The 19,195-nt window shown below is 39.4% G+C and overlaps 1 protein-coding gene across 2 annotated transcripts in view; it reads right to left on the bottom strand.

Annotated features, from left to right (window-relative positions):
- Positions 1 to 19,195, bottom strand: part of PIK3CG (phosphatidylinositol-4,5-bisphosphate 3-kinase catalytic subunit gamma) — a 33,697-nt gene that overhangs the window by 11,094 nt on the left and 3,408 nt on the right. The window contains exons 1-7 of one of the 2 annotated variants that reach the window (XM_005498099.3): positions 17,665 to 17,803; positions 14,343 to 16,358; positions 10,062 to 10,127; positions 9,732 to 9,957; positions 5,773 to 5,876; positions 4,026 to 4,172; positions 2,634 to 2,724 (exon numbers count right to left, since the gene is read on the bottom strand). In XM_005498099.3, coding sequence (XP_005498156.1) covers positions 2,634 to 2,724; positions 4,026 to 4,172; positions 5,773 to 5,876; positions 9,732 to 9,957; positions 10,062 to 10,127; positions 14,343 to 16,346 — 2,638 coding nt within the window. In that variant the 5' untranslated portion in view covers positions 16,347 to 16,358; positions 17,665 to 17,803. Of the gene's footprint in view, positions 1 to 2,633; positions 2,725 to 4,025; positions 4,173 to 5,772; positions 5,877 to 9,731; positions 9,958 to 10,061; positions 10,128 to 14,342; positions 16,359 to 17,664; positions 17,804 to 19,195 lie in introns of those variants that run through there. The other variant, XM_065049047.1, reaches the window with a different exon arrangement.

A 19,195-nucleotide genomic window follows, 5' to 3' on the forward strand; every position in this document is an offset into this window, starting at 1 on the left:
CTGCCCCTGCCTTCCACAGACAGCTGAATTCATGGCTGAATAACTCATGAAGGTATTTTTTCTGTCTTGACAGTGGCCTGGATTTGTTTGTAATAAAACTATGATGGAAATACAACCTTCAAAACCCGCTACCAACACCATAAAATTAAATAGCTCTGTGTTTTGGTCTGTGCTTGTCAAGCTGTTGTTTTCTTCCTGGGAATGAGCTCCAGGTCACATTCCAGCTGTTGAAAAGGCTTTTTCTGCCTGTGCTCACAAATCTCCCTCTGCTGGTCTCAGCTGGGCTGTATTCCATCGGAGGAAGCGCAGCAGCAAACGCACCACGCTGTGGGCTTCTGGGGACCTGCAGTACTAAAGCAGAGGACCCTCCTATTGAGTGTCAGCTTGAACTTCTTAAATTTGGCAGTGACGCAGCATAGTAAGTGATGATAATTGCCTTGCCGAGCCATGGACATATGGCCATGTCAAAGAGAGAGAGAATAGGGTATGATCTTTTATCAGTGATACGTAGAAGAGAAGTTCCTCCTACAGAGGTCTACTTGGCAACAGTAGCAGAGAGGACAGATGTTCCTAAATTGCAAACTGAACTGAACGCAGATGTCTTCAACAGACAGAGGAAGCTCTACAGGAGAAGGGATGGCCATCCCAGGTGTGAGACTCCTGGCTGCCTCCCTGTGTTTGGTGTAGAATGGGGCGTTGTCCTCAAGTGAACACACAGAAACTACCCCAAGTTCTACGGAAATACTAAGATGGAGGGAAGAGGCAACTTGGAAGAAGACCACATATAAATATTGTGAAAGAACCTTTGCATGCCACTACACTTTGGCTTCATTCCAAACAAGCACAAGCTCTACATCAAGATGTCCACATTGGGTATTACTACTTTAGGCTGCAGGTACTCTCACCAAATTGAACAGGAGTCTTTCTGTACAATGCCCCTACTGCAGTGCTGAAAGGATGCTGAATTCTTACATCTCCCACGTGTGTATAGGAAAATAAACAATTATTTCCTTGAGATAAAAAACGGGGAGAATTTATGAAAGAATAATTGAGTCTGTAACTTGAATACAAGAATGCTAGGATCACTGGCAGGATTACTCCACCTTCCTCCATTATTTCAATACATTACATTGTCTCAAGATGATTTTAAACAAAATTAAATTAAATCCTAAAAATGTCTCTAAAAAATAAGTTTGTTATAGCACACCTACAGGACAGGATAAAACCTGCGCCTCTATAAATTTACAGTTAGTATTTTGAGATGTAATGTTCCATTTCATTCATTATTAGAAATCCCTTAATACAACTTATTTAATTTTAAAACACTTATATTGGGAGAAAAAAAAAAACTCTCTTGTGTCACTCTACCACATATTTTATCAGTGAGTTTGGGTTTTATGCATTGCTGAGATATCTTGAAGCCAAAAGAAAGGATGATAAAAAACTTATGTGGCGATGTATTTTAGAGAGGAAGTACATTACAGATATATGTTAAAAAGAGTTCTTAATTTTACTGGGCTCAGTTCATTATTCTTCAATCCATAAAGCAAAATATATTGCTGAAAAAGGATAGAACTAAAAAGCTGGAGATCATGGGAGACAAATAGCAATATTTATATTATCATTATTTTATGAATCCATGCAGTTACTATCACATTGCCAGCCAAACCAATGACAAATTAAGGAAGGAATTAACAAACTTGCTAATTTTTACACGCTCAAGCTTTATAAGTAAATGGCAGAGCTGTACTTGCTAATCTGTCTCACTGATGCACTGTTTATAGCGGCCATAGCACTTTTTTCAGCGCAACAGCTTCCTTTGGGCATGGCCAATTTTTCTACACTGATGCGTCTTTTCCTCCAGCCAATCGTTCAAGAGCTGCTCAGCAGAATTGACTCTGCAGTCAATTCTGTATTAGCTGGATACCAGGGGACTCTGCAATGTAGACGTGCTAGAGTACATAATATATACAAATCCAAAAACAAAGAGTCAGTTCAGAGCCATCAGGATGTATAAATTATACATCAGTTTGGCATTTCTGGATGTAATTGGACTCTTCTAGAGCTGATCAGGTTGCTCTACACACCATCACGCAGTTCTCCAGAAGCTTTGTAAGCAACTACTCCATTTCTCCCACCAGGAATTCTGGAAAATATCTCATCTGTGCTGCAGGAACTAATGCCCCCTGAGAAATATCACCGGAGCATCCTGTTGAGTAATGCTGTTGCTTCTGTGTAGTATAGGGTACGAAGCTTTAGGACATGAGAAAAAACCAAAAATGTTCTGCTATTTCAACTCTTTTCTCTATCTCATTCTTATTAAAACACCTCTTGTATAAGTTGCTCACTTTCACCGCTTTTTCATGCCAAATACTGTTATTGAAGAGAACTCGCAGCAGGAGCCAAACGTTGGACTTGCACAGGAACCACAGTGGGTTCAGCCAGGGTAGCAGCTGAAGGACACCCGTGAGAAGGGCAGGAACCATCGCCAAGAGGAACTGAAGGTTGTGCAGAGAAAGTCTAATCAACTGCTATTTACCTCAGGACCACAGTGCACGCCAGAACAGTTCTGCACACAACTTCTGTAACTAAGGTATTTTGAATTTCTAACCACAGTAAGTGTGACCACTTACCTATTTTGTTTCCTGTAGAAATACAACCATACGGTAACAAACAGAGGTCCAAGGATTCTGCTTCCCAAATGGATTCCATAATTCGAAGAATCTAGTAAAAACAAACGCACAGGCTGAGCTATTTGAAAATATTTGGACATTACGTTTTACTCACACAAATAACACCACTCAGACTTCTGAGATGGGGCTAAACTTACTCGTCTATTTTACAGACTAAGTGATAAATACAGAAAGTGTGCAGCCACTCGAGATTATCAGTTATGGAACCAGAGTTTATATTTCCTCATCCATCTTGTGCCCAGGCAATCTTTTCTGTTTTAGAAAGTATTTTAAATATTCAGAAAGTATATTAATTAATAGATTATTAATCAAATAATACAATATGTTTTGCTGAAAAACGTATGATTTCTACCTTAGTTCAGACTGAATACATTAGCAAGTATGTTCATTTTTTTCCCATAAATATCCCCAAAAGTTTTAACAAAGCACTCTGTCAGAACAAGCACTGAAATATTACTAGATCAACGCCAGCTACTGATTTGGTTTTCACTCATAACTTCACCTATTTCATAAATAAATGCTAAAAATGCTTCATTAGAAAAACTGGTCATCTTGCACTAAGGAAGATTCCTTCTCTAGAACACCAAAATGTGAAGTGTGCACGGCACACAGCAGGAGAAAACAGGGTAACAGTGTGTACTGGCTCTGGCTGGGATGAAGTTAATGTTCTTCAGAGCAGCTCATATGGTGCTGCGGTTGGGGTTGGTGAACAACACAATGCTGTGTGACCAACACAATACAACACAACACAATACAGTGTTTGCAGAGCACCAAGGCTGCCTCTGTTTCTCACTCTGCACCGCTGTGAATAGATTGGGGGTGCACGAGAGGCTGGGAGGGGACACAAGCAGGCAGATGAGCCAAACCAATCAAATAAATATTCCATGCTAAATAATGTCATGCTCAGCAATAAAACAGAGAGGAAGGGGGTTAGGTAGCTTAACCACCTTCCTGTGCAGGAACTAGCTTAGCATTGGTCTACCCATGGGATGTGGCGAGTGTGGAGTTTATGTCACTTGGTTTTCTCCCTTCTTCCACTTCTCCTTTGCTTATTGAACAATTTTTGTCTCGGCCCACAAGTTGTTTTGTTTTTACTCTTCCTCTCCTCTTTCCCCATCCCACTGGAGTTAACCAACGACACACTAACATAAAAAACTGTAGGACAAGAAAGAAGATCTAGTTTTGATGGCAGCCTTATCATACACCATTTAAAGAAGAAATGACAACATCATATTTCATATGGACAGTAAAGACTAGGTATACACACTTCCGAAAGGACAAACCATTTTAAAACATCCACAGTACTCATTTTATACGTTTTAGCTATCATACCTGTAAAATAAGCATGTCCTGACGGAGGTCATCTCCATGTTTGAAGATTATGCCTATGGTTTCATTTGATAGAGCTGTTGGATCTGCACATTTAAACTCAAGCCAGAGGGGTTTCTTCTTAGATGCCATTACTTTACATTTTTCTATCTGTGAAATACACATCACTTATTGCTTGCTAGCCAAGGTATTCAAACATTAACACAACTAACCCTTTTACACACCAGCTACAGAGTATTTTACCAACTTGCAACCAGTTATACCACAAGAAACACACTGAAAGCACATGTAAAGAATGGTATTCAGTTGCCACATAAAGCCTCACTGAACCTGCCCAACACTGTCCATGATAAAGGAAAAAATATTCCTTGATCTCTGAAACTGGATTTACCTTATAAATCAGGCAAAAAAAAAAAAAAAAAAAAAAAAACAAGCTTACCAATACAGTTTATCAAATATTTTTGTTGACATAGTTTGTGGGGAAAAAAAAAAGGCTCTAACCCATCTATTTTCAGACGTAGCTACCATCCTTTGTAAATCTATTGCTTTCTTCATCTAGGAAGGTCCTGGTAGGGCTGAATACTTCCCATGTGAAGAAAAACTAAAAAATGCAGAAAGACGTTTTCTTTTATCTTGAAATAAACTTTTTGTCAAGCGGTTGGTGATTTTTGTACACAAAAGAGAGAGAAATACAATTGAGAAAATAATACTTAAGAAGCCACAAATTCTGTATTTCTGAGCAAACCACGTTTGAATTGACTTCTGTACTGACAGTGCCTCAGTCATGCCCAACCAGGAGGTGCTTTACTCTCTCAGCTTGAAGACAGCTGAGTTATCACCTGTCTACCAAGGCACAGGTTTATTCAACAGAAACACGGCCACATTTAGACAACTAATATCAGTTACCCAAATGAGTATCCTGCTATTAGGCAATTCCTTAGGTTGGATGGTTTGTCTGTCCTCAGCTAAAAGAAAAGTCAAGGGATTCTTTTCTTGTAGGCTCCTTGCTGCTCATCAAGTGAATCCACAGACCTTCAAAGTGCTTCTTTACCCAAAATTCACATTGCACAGTAGATGCATGAGCCAATTCCCTTTCACTACACATCTGCTGATTTATTAATCTTGTTTTTGAGTCAACATAAACCACTGCAATCTCATCACAAAACTGGAGGGAGCAAAACAGAAAAACCCAAGTGTTTTCTAATGTATTTCTAACTAAATCTTAATGTATTTTCTAATAAAGGCAACAAAAGCAACACAGATACATTGAAAAAACAGAAATAGCTATGGTAGACATTTCTGTCAGTAAGATGAGGGTCTGGACCTAAACCTTAATGACAGATATGAGTCTGGGTAAGACAGAGAAAGTAAATGAAGGAACAGAAACTGAATATCCCAGAGCCCCTGAAGTCAGATAAAACAGTTTTATACAGGTATTTAATGTAAAAAAAAAGTCAGTTACCTGGTTAAATCTTGGATTGAAGTAATGGAATAATTGTAGTTGCCATTTAACGATTAGGGTTTTATGGGTTGTTGCACTTTTTTAGTGCAGGGTGGCATGTCATTACATTTAGAAAAATGCTATTAGCTCTGGGAACAAAAACTTACTGAGTCCACGAAAATGTCATCATATTCACAGTGAAATAAGACCTTTTGACAAAACAGTCAAAATTTTTACCAAACGACACGTACTTGCAAACATAAGGGGTTATTTTCAAAAAGAATTTGTAGAAAGTCAGAATGTACTTACCACCAGGGCTCCTGCTCTGAGCCCAGGATCATATGGAACTCTAAAACTTTCTGGAAGTTTGCTGCTCTGTAGTTTTTCAAGCTTTTGTCTCAGCTGTGCAATAACTGCAATTACAAGTAAGAAAACACAATGAAATCTAAAGTTGAAAGGTAAAAATATTATAGGTAATCAAACTTGTTAAGCATCATGATTTAGCCAAAAACCTCCTCCATTTAGCTACTTTTAAAGTTGCTTTCCTCAAGGATCTCCTGATTTGAGGAACAGAGGAAGACTCTTTCACTTGCACTATTAATGGTTAGGGCTGTTTCAGATACTTAAAGTCTTTAAGAACCTCACAAGTCATGTTCCTGCTACAGTGTTTGAAGTACAGCACAGTGCTTGGCGTTCTTCTGAAGATTCAGGAGATTACATTAAAATCTCATCTTTCATTTAAAACCAAAACACTGCACAACACACCTAAAACTATTTTTTCCTTATGCCATGGAGGCATTTAAAAGCATTGCTCTTGCAAACTCAAGGCTCTTGAATTCTTGGATCAATTATACTGAAAACAAAAGGACTCTAAGTATAAAGATACTGAGTTTCCAGTCCTTCTAAAACTGGTTTCACAGTGCGGCCTTGTTAATCTCACATTCCAGTGAGAAGAAAATTTGTTGTATACTTATATGAACAAGAATTTTAATAGTCACGTATAAACTGATTTTTTTCATTCATAATACCTCAAGCTTCTGAATCTTCAGCTTAGAACGGTATGCATTATACTACATATGATGCACTCTGGTCATCTCAGCTAGCAGGTGTCAGCAGCACAAGAAACATACTGGGTATTACCCTACATTAAGACAAAGACCTGAACTCTGGCAGATAAAAAACTGCAGCATCACAGCAGAGGCTGCGTATACATGTTCAAGTAATTTTGGAGATAAAAATTAAAGAGCAAAAAATTGTAATGAGAAAGCTAGACACAGGCCTGGATACTTTATATACAAAATCATAACATCATGCAGTCATAGAATGGTTTGGGCTGGAAGCCATCATCAAAGGTCATCTAGTCCAACCTGCCTGCAATGAGCAGGAACATCTTCAACTAGATCAGGTTGCTCAGAGCCCCGTCCAGCCTGGCCTGGGATGTTTCCAGAGACCGGGCATCTACCACCTCTCTGGGCAAGCTGGGGCTGTGTTGCAACACCTTCATTGAAAAAAAGTTCTTCCTCATGTCTAGCACGAATCTCCCCTCTTTTAGTTTAAGACCATTACCCCTTGTCCTGTCACAACAGTCTCTGCTAAAAAGTCTGTCCCCATCTCTCTTATAGGCCCCTTTTAAGTATTCAAAGGCCACGATAAGGTCTCCCCGGAGCCTTCTCTTCTCCAGGCAGAACAACCCCAACTCTCTCCGCCTGTCCTCACAGCAGAGCTGTTCCAGCCCTCTGATTACCTTGGTGTCCCTCCTCTGGCCCCTCTCCAACAGGTCCATGTCTGTCCTGTACTGAGGAATCCAGAGCTGGACTCAGCACTGCAGCTGGGGTCTCACCAGAGCAGAGCAGAGGGGCAGGATCACCTTCCTGACCTGCTGGCCATGCTCCTGCTGATGCAGCCCAGGGTACGGTTGGTTTTTTGGGCTGCAAGCACACATTGCTGGGTCATGTCCAGAAAATGAAGACGTTTCTAAAGCTGCTATCAAATTAAGTAATTCAAGCCAGAAGAATTACCTGAGAACTCACAGAACACAACTGCTACACCTATCCTAAAGGCTTTTAGAGAAGAACTACCTAGCAGTGCCAGGTGACTAATGTGGTATCTCTTCTGGTAGAAAAAAAAATCTGACAGCAATATAGCAGAGCTAATAAGTGGGCTTTATAATCAGATATCTTTCAAAACCAGGCCAAAACCAAATCCAAAAACAGACCCAACCCAAAACCCCTCAGGCTGTCATAATTTGGGTCATGAAACAGCTTTCTAAAATGTAACTATGTATTTCCTAGACAAATGTAGCTTGATTTCATTAAGTCTCCTCATTGTAATGTAATTTGAATACTGTATGCTGACCAATTGAAGATAGTAAAGATCAGGAATTAGTTGAGTTTAAATTGCAAGTGAAGGCATTTGCTAAAACAATTTTCAAGTTGTTCTGGCTTAAGAACAAAGTGCTATGTATTTTAAGAGAAGAAACAGCTGCATAGACACATTCTTGGGAGACAAATCATCTAGCACAGAATGGTGATGAAAGCAGATAATCCTATGCAAGCTGTAATACTATGATCTGCAGAAATTATTTATTATTACTTGCTCTGTTCAAATATAAGCACAGAGACTACATGAAAAGTGAAAGAAACAGTATGACAGCATGACTGCTACTGGACTGATATGGATCTAAAAGGAAGGAATTTATTCTTTAAAAAAATCCACAAATACTGGAAGAAGAAAAATAAATACAGGAATTAGATGAGGCTGCATGACAAAAGGAAACAGTCGGAAACATTCAGACTGAAAATATAAACGGCTATGAACATTAGAAATGATGGAGCAAAAAAGAAGCAATAAACTTAAGAAGAAATGCTAGGATATACATTTTTAGAAATGTAAGAAGTAGAGAGTGCCTGTGGGAAAAACCATATCCTCAATAATCTGAGAATAAATTAAATTAGATATAGCATTAGTAGGACACTCCTTAGTTTCAGGAAGCCTTATTCAGTGAAAATGTCAATTATATAAGTCATCTTTCAATGTTCTGCTGCACATTGCATACAGAGATTCTTTAACTTCAAAACCTGGTGGGTGTTAATGTGATTGCTTTCTCTTGAAACTTTTCTTCTTTGCCCACATATCCTTCAAAGATAATGTATTATGGAAACCAGTGCTGTTACAGACATGTGCATCTGCAAGGCTGTAAAGTTTCTTCCCAAACCATGGAGTTATGACCACAAATTTTAGAAAGTTGTTTAGAAATAAGATTTTATAAAGGGGTGCAGTAAGCCCCCTAACTCACACTATGTGGTAACATATTAAATTATATGTTGAAGCATAAATGCATTTTTCCTTCAACTTCCTTTTGAAACACCACCACAGCAGCCACTTCTGCAGAACCAGAGTGGAATGGCTTTCCGAACCAAGGGCTTCCAGCCTGGAATATACCAGGCTGAACATGCAGGAAGAACTTGTCGCTCTACAACTTTTTTGAATCTGAATATTGTCATATATCTTCTCACACTTATTCCCAACACCAAGCAACTAACAGGAATCATCACAAACAAGCTTTTAAGGAAGCTGGGAAAAAATAAATAAATAAATGCAGACAAAACCCAGAGGTAAACAGGCATTGCATAACCCCACTGTGGCTTCCAAAGCAGTGCTGACAAGAACTAGAAACAGCAATGCCACATCTGTGTCTCACAGGACCCCTGTTCAGCACATTGCAAAACCCCAGAGATGTATAGTTTGTATAGACACCGCTGGTCCACCAGCTACTTTTGTGGCACAGCGGGGGCTGTACTGGGCTCCTCCCCAGTCCTCCTGCCAAGAGTCTTTCAGTGACTGCCTAGGGTAAGGCTGTGTTTCTTGGCAAGTCCCACTTTTCCTCTTTATTTCCAGTTAATATTTGTGTCCTGGATTGCTTCTTTCTTCAGTGCTGGCATTCAGCTAAGGGTTATATACACAAACTTAGCTGTCTCCCAGCTGCATGGCGTGAGGTTCAAGAAGATAAGCCAAGGCATGGGAAAGTACTGCGTGTCTAGAACATTGATATTCTTCCCCTTTTGGGGTGGAATGAGCAAACAAATGTATTATTGGTTCAATCAACATTAATTTATACTGGCATTTTAAAAGAAGTAATAAAGATGCCCTTTGACAGTAAATTATCCATGAATTTTCTAAATAAACATCACAATTTTATGCCTAGATTTTCACACCCAAAGAGAAAAAACAGGATTATTACAAACAAAGAAATGCCTGTCAGCAAATACCTTGAGAAGTGACATCATACTTTTCTGCAGAAACTGATTTTATCTCCATCGTGACTTTATGCAGCAATTCAATTACTTGAACCTGCTTCATGAAATCATGTAGCATTGCTTTTCCACAGCCCCTAAGATAGGCTTCCAGGATGACCGCAAACCTCTGCTGGTAATGCATGGACTGGGCAATCTCGCTTCTTAAGAACCAAAACAAGAAGTGACCAATTCTTTTGTTCTAGAGGTAAAGAAAAACACTACAATCAGCACGCACTGCTTGATGAAAACTTTTAACAATGCCAGTACCTTTAGCACAAATTGGCTGTATTTTGAAGTACTTACTCTCAAACCACGTTTGAGCAGAAATCTGGCTAATGCGCTGTCATGATACGGCTCAAATTTCACAGCCTGAGTAACACAAACACAGAAGACAGGTTATTAACATATTTAAGATCGCACTGAACTTTTAATTGCCAATGACATGTAGTGAACACACGGCTGCAGGAGTAGAAAATGTACAGTAAGACAGAAGGTCTTTCACGGAAACAAAGTTGAAAAAAACAAAGCCAGGGTTTTCTGTGTTTGACTCAAGGAGCACTTTTTCTTTGCAACAGGTTCTTTCCAGGTGTACTATTAATGCGACAAATAAAGCAACGTAGGGAGTAGTTAACCAGTGAGGCCAATCTGAGCACAGGAAGATAGGTCAACAAAGCAACATAATTCTCAGGCCATAGCAAAACCCAGCAAGATCAGAAAACATTCTGCAGTCTGACTGACACTGGGAAGGCTTGGAAAGATTACTGCCAAATGAAATGACATATTTATCATCATTCTTTAATAAAAATTGTCAATAATAAAGCACTGGTTTTTGACATCTGCCATTCAGGACTCAGGCACCAGGGTTCACTGCCAGGTTTCCCAGCAAGCATGGGATACAGGAGCAGCTTTCTGGAGCTCCTGATCTGGCTTTTAACCCCTACATGAATGACAAAATTGAACAGAGGCTCTGATACACATCCTATAGTAATGGAGTACAATTAAGAGGAAGAATTCACCAGGCTTTTTTTTTTTTAATGACTCTATGAGCACAGATGTATTTTTTCTCCTCCAAGAGCCACTTGGCTCCACCCAAGCCCACAGATATTTCCAAGCTACTGCCAAAAAAAGGTGGAAACAAAAAGTCAACAACTCTTTTTGAAGTGTCAGGATTGGGATTTTTTTGCTGTTATTCTCTCCCCCATCCCAATAATCAAGTGAACAGATCTACCAGAAAACCTTTCCACTTCCAGGTACCAGCCTGTGCCAGGGAACTTGTCCACTTCGGGTGTTTTTTCCAGCAGCTTCTTTCCTGTTGCTTGAGGGACTCAAGTTTATAGGAGGTTTGTATTAAGATTAGTGGAAGAAAAAAAGTATGCATGTATACCCCACGGCAAAAAAAGAGAAATAAGAAGCATACAATCCCTGGAATAGGATCACATAATCCCTGTCGAGGACTGAGGGGGCTGGTGAACAGCTTCAGGTTCTGGAAGCAGAGTGCCAGGAAGCGGCATGGAGGGAGATGAAGGGAAAGCAAAGGGATGTGCAGAGAGCTGGGTGCATGTCGTACGCTCAGCTTTTGGAATCAACGAAGTATGCAAACCTTCTGCCACAGTTATTCAACAGAACAGAATGGCTCTTTCAAGACCACTGTGGTTTGCACCTCGCAAAGAAGCAACCAATCCATCAGCAGAGGTCTACTAAATTCCTCAAACAAATCATAGGGTTTTATTTTATAAACTCTTAAAAGTACTGTGGCACACAGTTGTATTTTTTACTATTAAAATATCAACACTGTTTCTGAAAAGTAAAACTTCCTGTGGGTTTATTCAACAGAAAAAAAAAAATCTAGCTTTTTCAGTCAACCTTCTGGAATGAACCAACTTGTAAAATGCTACTTGTTCTTTCCAGCTGCCGTCTAAGAGACAGACGAGAAAGCCAAGCACCAGACTTGCCCTTGTACACTATTACAATTCTGCAAGAACAGTCGGGACCATCTCTGCAATACTGTTTGATTTCCTCAAGCAACACCATCTTATTTAAGAAGATAATGAGAATTCACAAACATAAATTGATTTTAAAATAGATATATATCCTCTTACTTTGTGTGAGAGATGATGAAGGTATGAGGGGTTTTTAATAGAAATTTATTTTCACTGCAATAAGGCACCCCAAAGCAATAATTACTACATAAATTAAAACTGATTTGCTTACATAGCCCTAAAAACCAATTTAAGAATTAAATGCAGCCAAACAACCGGCCATCACTTCAAAACAAAACCTCCTTATACTAGGATTGCAAATACAGGTTAACATAAAAGAATATTAGAAAAATGTATTATGAACATGCTTAAGTTTTAGAAATTAATATTTTAAAAGTCAATCCCAGTTTTCTTTTTTCTTCATAAAGTCAAATATGAACATTTTAATAGCTAGCCATTAAAAAGCATCTGCTGGCACTTCAGCAGGTCCCTGCACATACCTTTGCCTTGTCAGTTCACCAGGAGAGCTTTACTCACTGCCACATACAAGGACCAAAGTAACCAGTGTTTGCTTTACAATGGATACTGTTGTATTTTAACTATCCTATCCATGTTTTATCAAGTGCACAGAGAACAACAGACCTTTATAGGAAGTTCAATAGGTTTATTTATGGCACAGCTGCTTCTATTTGGGATAAACCTGGGGGAAAATAAAATGTTTGTTTGGCTTCTAACTCTGCTGGGAGCTAAAATGTGAATATCCCGTGCAGAGTGACATAAGGCATCAAGCTTTCCTGAAGGCGTGCATGCGAAAAGTGATGACCGTTCGCAATAGAGACATCTCAGCTGTGCCTGTCAGAGCAGAGGAATGGCAGACACCATTCTCTGAAAAACGTGGATTTTCAAATACTCTGTGGTACCAATACTCTGCTGCAGGGAGCTGATGGCTCACACTCCGTTGTTAGCCAAGGAAAGAAAGACAAGGAAGCAGCGGAGAGGTAAATGCTGGGATTTAGTAGGTTTTTCCTTTTTGGGGATGGCAATCTTTTAATTTCTAACTATGTTTCTTACTAAAAATGAGACACTGAAGTTAAGTTACTCTGATTTTATGCTACAGTAATTTAATTTACTGTTAGATGTATTATTTTTAAAACACTCCAGATTTGTACTTCCTGAAAATAAATAATTTCAAAACCAAATAATTTCAGAAACAAATTTTTTAAAATTCCCTCATTCTCTCAGGTACTTTGATATCAACCTATCACCACCCCAAGCCCCTGCTTTGGATACAAAAGTGAATAAAATTGCTGAGCCACATGTAGACAGCAAAAGCTCACACACCAAGCATATATATAGCAGCAGCTACGTGGGAGGCCCAATGAGGTAACCGTAGCAGCTCCTTTGGTTAATGCAGAAGTGCATAAATTCTGCCTGAGGAGCTTAATCTTCAGACAAGCAAAGACAAGGCTCAAAAGGCCTTGTTTAAAGCACTACTGATGTGCAGCAAAATCTGAAATACTAACATCATTTTCCTGGGAACCTGGGCTCTATCAGAACCCACAGAAATTAAAAGCCCCATCCTGCAGGTTCCCAGGCTGCAGCAGTTCTTTTATTAAAAAAAAAACCAAAAACAACAACAACTCAATTCTGTCCTCTGATTCTTCAAAAAAAGCGTTTCCTGCTCTGCAGGGAGACAGCCTTTCTGCACAAACCAGGGCCCTGTCAGGTTTGGGGAGCCTGCGGAGCTGCCTTGCTTCAGGGGACGCGTTTACCAGGAAGAACCGCAGGGTTACACCTTTTCATCAGCCTGCAGACGCCACTCTGCCGCTGACAGCAGCCGGCCCAGCTCCGGCACCATGTTGTGAGAAAGCAAACAAACCAATTTTCTTGTATAACTGATATAAACCTCAACATTTCATCTGGAAGATTCACATACAAAGCGCTTCAAATCGATACAGCGGTGATTCATCGCCATTAAAAGCACAATTTCTCACCCAGCTTCCCAGAACGAATTAATCTTATGGAGTCCTAGAAACCCTTCATTTACTTTTAAAAATTTTTCTAGACAAATTTGGTCCCCCCTTAACACTACAAGACTGAAGTCATTGCCATATGCTATGTAGCTACACTGTTATTCTGGACCTAAAAGCCAAACCCAGATTTTTCTTCAGGCCTTGCCCAGGTCAACATCTGCCTTCACTTCCTTTCTGTCTACATTCTTTCTAAACTGTTGGTGAAGCTGGTCAACAGTTCTTCAGTGCTATGTGATTCAGACCTGAGACAGACAGGATTAGAGACAGCACAGTTTGGATTTGCTCCATCATAGCTGTGCTAGTGTTGACAATCTCCAGAAAAAACAAACTACTGTAACACAAGACACAAATTGTAAGACACTAGGCCGTGGTAACGCAAAAATAACAACATAGGCAAAAGGCAGAATGTAGAAAGCGTGTTTTGGGTTAATTTGGTTACTACCACTGCTTTGACTAAACACTGAAGACTTCAAAAAAAGGGATTACTAACTAGACCCACCAAGACTGGAATGATGATGGGGCAATGCCAATATTCCAGGCAGGCAGATTTCAAGAATGCAAATATACCTCACCTGCACAAGCTGTAAAAGATAATGAAGAACATCATCATCTTCTAAACTTTCCAGTTTTTGAACTGCCATTGCTCGAACATTTTCATCCGAAAAGTTACAGTCCAGAAGCTGCATTGTGAGTCCAACATCTAAAGTGCTTTGATCCCAAACCTCCTTCTTAGCTAGCAACTGGTAAGTTTTGGCCACTATTTCTTGTTGTCCCCATTTCACGGAGCTAAGCAGCTTAGGATACGCCTTGGGGTGCTTTATGCTTTCATATCTAAAGTGCCACAACAGTTCTTTGTCCTCAGGAGAAAGTGGATTAAGTGGGTCAGTTGCTATGATTTCTTCAAGTTGCTTGCGAAGCTGGTTGGGCATTTCGGCTCGTGTCCTGTCCCCTTGGGGGTCTGACGTTATCCTGTGCTTGGGCAAGGCAATTGGGTGACAATATTTGTCCAGCACAATAGAAATGGCCATTGAGTTCTCTTTATCTGGGTTAGTTGCTGATGTGAGCTTGTCTGCATTGATACTTCCTTGTTCTTCCCCCTTGCCTGGAATTTTCCACATGTGGAGCACATACTCCCCACTGCGTAGCAGGAAACGGTGATCTATCAACAAAAGATTTACGTAATAGAGAAGCTGAGTTTTGCACTTTGAATCAGAGTTGGGGGACTCATGTGACTGAAGGTTCGTCTTTGTGGACAGTCCCTGTGCTTTGCCGCAGTATATCTGAAGATTCAGGAGTGCTCCTTTAGGCAAGTCTTTGATTTTGATATCAAACTCCAACCAAATATTCCACAGAACCTCCTCAGTAAAAGGCTTCGATGAAGTTCTCCTCTGTGAAAGGAGCTGCTGCCCATGTTGAATGTTAGCCTCCACAAACACAGTGAGATCAGTATTTCTTGGTAAAACTGGGATATCAATACCAATTATTTTCACCCTAAATTTCCTATTACAATCCCACAATGAGATAGTGAAAACTCTCTCATGATCTTTTCCATCTATTGTCAATTGTTCATGATACCCTGTAACTCCTGTACAGTCATCCACCAAGGGCCACTCTTCCTTCTGAACCTCATCCTCATTTGGGTCAGGGGGATTGTCTAAGACAAGGTGGATCTCTTCCCCATTCTTAAGGCATTGTCTTATCCAGTGAAAATCTTTGATTGGTGTCTCTCCAGTAATGTACTCGTCTCTGCCGCAAATCCTGAGAACAAAATCCAGTTCACTATGATCTTCAGGAATGTCCATCAAAGACTTTTTCTTTGCCATTTTTGTGAAAAAGCTATGGAGAATCATATCTGGCGTGTCATCTATTGACACTTTAATTTTTTGGCTAGTTGTTCCTCTATGTATGATTATGAAAATGTTATTATTAGTGATCTTTTTAAATAAATATTCTGGGAGTGGTTTAGACGTAGTCCATGGGTGCATTGCATACAATTTGGGATCTCTACAGGCTACCTCTATCATTCGTGGAGTGACTAACCTGCGACGGGTAAATTCTAGCTCATCATCATGCACGTTGCTTACATCAGTGACATCGTAACCAATTAAGTCGTTAAGCTGCCGCTGAAATTCCTGAACTTCTTCTGATGGTTTTTGTTTCTGGACAACATAGATCTTGCCCACCTTCTTCTGTAATACTTTCCAGTACAATATGCAGTCTAATGTCTGTAATACTTGATGCTTATCATAAATCTCATACCACTGCCCTTTCTTCTGATACTGCAGAATAAACTGATCTGGGGTGAATGCATGGTAGAAGTCTGCGGTTTGACTCATCTCTATTGCACGCATCCAAATCTGTGCTTTCATTTGCTCAACCGTACAGTTGCCAGCTATTTCGAGTAACATCATTTCCGGTACTTTAGTATGTTTGTTGCTTGTGGGTAAAATGAACTCAATGGATATCAGCTCCATTGACGACAAATTACTCGATGTACAATGAGGTTTCATCCTTCTTCTCCTTCGCTTGTTTTCCTCTCTCATAACAACGGGCTGTTCATAATCCCCCAACTCCATGCCAGAAGAAATCTAGCAAAACATACAAAATACTTGATTACCTTCTCATTTACATTTTTCTTTACTCTTACTTTATAACTCCTCTCAATTAAAATCACAGTCCAGTCAGAATCCTGCTAGGTATACGCTTTTTGTATTTCCCTTTAAGTTCTGGTCATAAATCCTTGATTTATATAAGCCAACTTAGATGTAATATATTCAATAACAAATATTAAGAAAAACCCAAAACAAATAAACACAACCAAAAAACCCAAACCCACAACAACAACAAATACAAACACATAAACCCTCAATGATTAAATAATTAAAATAGAGCTTTTAAACAGCCTTCCCAGATTTCACTGAGGATAAGCAGTCTGCATTTATATTTCCTCCATACTGATTTGTTCTTGCTTCTATTCGATCAAGCACTGATCCTTCTGCTGCCTCATCTGTTTTGATGCTGCTGATATTAACATAAGTGGATTTTCATAGAAATCAAAAGACACGCTACTGTGTATGAGCAGAATGTGATCCCACCAAGCTCTAGGAATGACAGAAAGTAACAAAACAACCCATTTATTTTCAGACTGGACAAAGCTGAGCCTATTCCCATTTTCCTCTGTGTCCCTTTTTAGTGAAGAATGAGGACTTACACCAAAAAAAAGCCATTATGATTCAAAAGTCATGGACTACTTCAGAAGACATATATTTAACGTGCATCTAAATTCCAGCCTAGTATCCTTAGATGTGCTTCTTTGAAATAAATCAATTCCCCAGACTGATAACATCCATCCATTTTAAAAGTAAGCACTTCCAGCACAAAGTATTAGTTTATTACAGAAGAAAAAACTCCCAAGCTGATGTCAACTTATTACCCTGTACATCAATTCTCTCCTAAAACACCTGTAAAACAACTTTGAGCACAAGCAGCCTACCTTATCAGCTTTCAGTAAACAAGAAATATTGTTGCTCACAGTTAATTTCCATTGAACAATATTAAAGTGGAAATGATTTAGCGAGAGCTTGGAAGAGGCAGCACTGACTGGGCGCGCTCACACAAGCTGCCCCTTGAGCTTTCTTATACTCAGTTTAAGCTACAGCAATGTACTGAACAACTTTTCCAGACAATGCTTTTTACACATAAAATCGTCCTCTTAACTGCTGTAAAAAATAAAACAAATGTAACGATGCCTTAGCAGATAACAAAACAAGAAAATCAGAATACAAAAGGTTAAACTGAAACAACACGCTAACTAAAATTCTCTTTTCAAGTTCCGGAAAGCAACGACTGCGGATACCCCACTTCTAAAATTGACAAAATACAAGGAAATATTACCTGCTTATAAAGTAAAGGCTGAATTGCTGAAGACGACTCATTTGTTTAATTTCTGAAGTTCCTATTTTTCTAAAGGAAGATCATTCACACACAAAAAAATCTTTGTTTAAGCTGTTCTGCTTTTCTTGCTCACCCTCACATCCAGATGCAAAGGAAGTGCTGCACTTACCAGGAAGGAAGTTTTAACCAAGTTGATTATACATATGATTGCTCATTTTAAAAGAGGTCAGAATGCTTTTCCTGTTACAACAGTAAAAATACACCTTCAGTACACCAATGTCATTTTAACACACATGCACAGAAGACATGCTTAAAGCCTTTTAAAAATAGCTAAGAGTAAGCCAGGAAATAAATCTAACAACTCCTAATAAAACATTTTTAAACCAATATATTTTAGAGAGCCTAACTACTTTATAAAGAGTTAGAGAAAAATACTAAATAAAAGACAAATAAATCTGCAGTGTTTGCTTATTTTTGTGTTCATGGTGATAGCCATTTGAGGACTTCCAACCTAAATTCGTCAGCGTTGTTTGAGCCAGTGTCCGTACAGGTGGCACAGGGAGATGGTATCTGCCCAGGGTATTGTGTGCTAACCTCAGGAACAGAACTGCCAGGCAATCTTTCTCCTAGTGGTTTTAACTCATCCACTTACAATTACAAACACACAGTGAAATCCACTAAAAATTATGATGGTTTATGATTCTGGAAGAGTTTAAACCATGGGCTTTTCAAGCCTAATTCTGGTAGTTAACTACAACCTCAGGAGCTGTTCCTTTAAAAAAAAAAAAAATCCCCACAGGAAAATATTTGGGAAAACATGTACAAATCAGAAAGAAAATACAGAAGAGCCTCTAGTCTTATCCTTTTGCCTTAAGACTTTTCCAGTGAAATACTGACCATTTTGAAGAGCAATAAGCAGTACATATCCTACAGCAGCATATATCCTACAATAAGTATGAAACAACTGGAAGGTCTTTTAGTAACAGTGAAGTGGCGGTGTTGGTTGTTTTTTAACATATGCACACTTTCTATCTTATAAGACACCCCCTTTGTTAAAAAGGGGGAAAAAAAAGCTCCTTCTGTATTGGGAAAAAAAAATCTGACAGTCTCTTACCTGCCTCCAATGATCTCACAACCTCTGAAATTAATGGTTAAAAAAATACCCTTGACATAGCTCTTCTTTTGCAGAGCATCATTTTGCTTGGCAGCAAAGACTGATTTCTTTTTAGAGGTTATTTTACTCAGGAAGTGAATTTGGGGAAAACACATCTGTCCTAGTTCCCTCTGCCTTTTACAGCCAGTAATGGAAATTTCTCAATGAAGTGGTGAAGTTGCCCTGAACATTTTGTTCCTGCCATGAAATCTACCCCTCTTGGCCAACACATCTCCAACATTCATCCTTCGCCCATGTGCAGCCCGTCAGTACTCATCAGCTACACTCTCTGGCATCTCAGCACTACACGCCGCTTTCCTCTCTGGTGCTCCTCTCAGCCAAAAAAAGCACTTGGAAAACTTGAGCACCTGTAACCTC

This window comes from Columba livia, chromosome 1 (genome assembly GCF_036013475.1).
Source record: "Columba livia isolate bColLiv1 breed racing homer chromosome 1, bColLiv1.pat.W.v2, whole genome shotgun sequence".
Lineage (NCBI taxonomy): Eukaryota > Metazoa > Chordata > Aves > Columbiformes > Columbidae > Columba > Columba livia.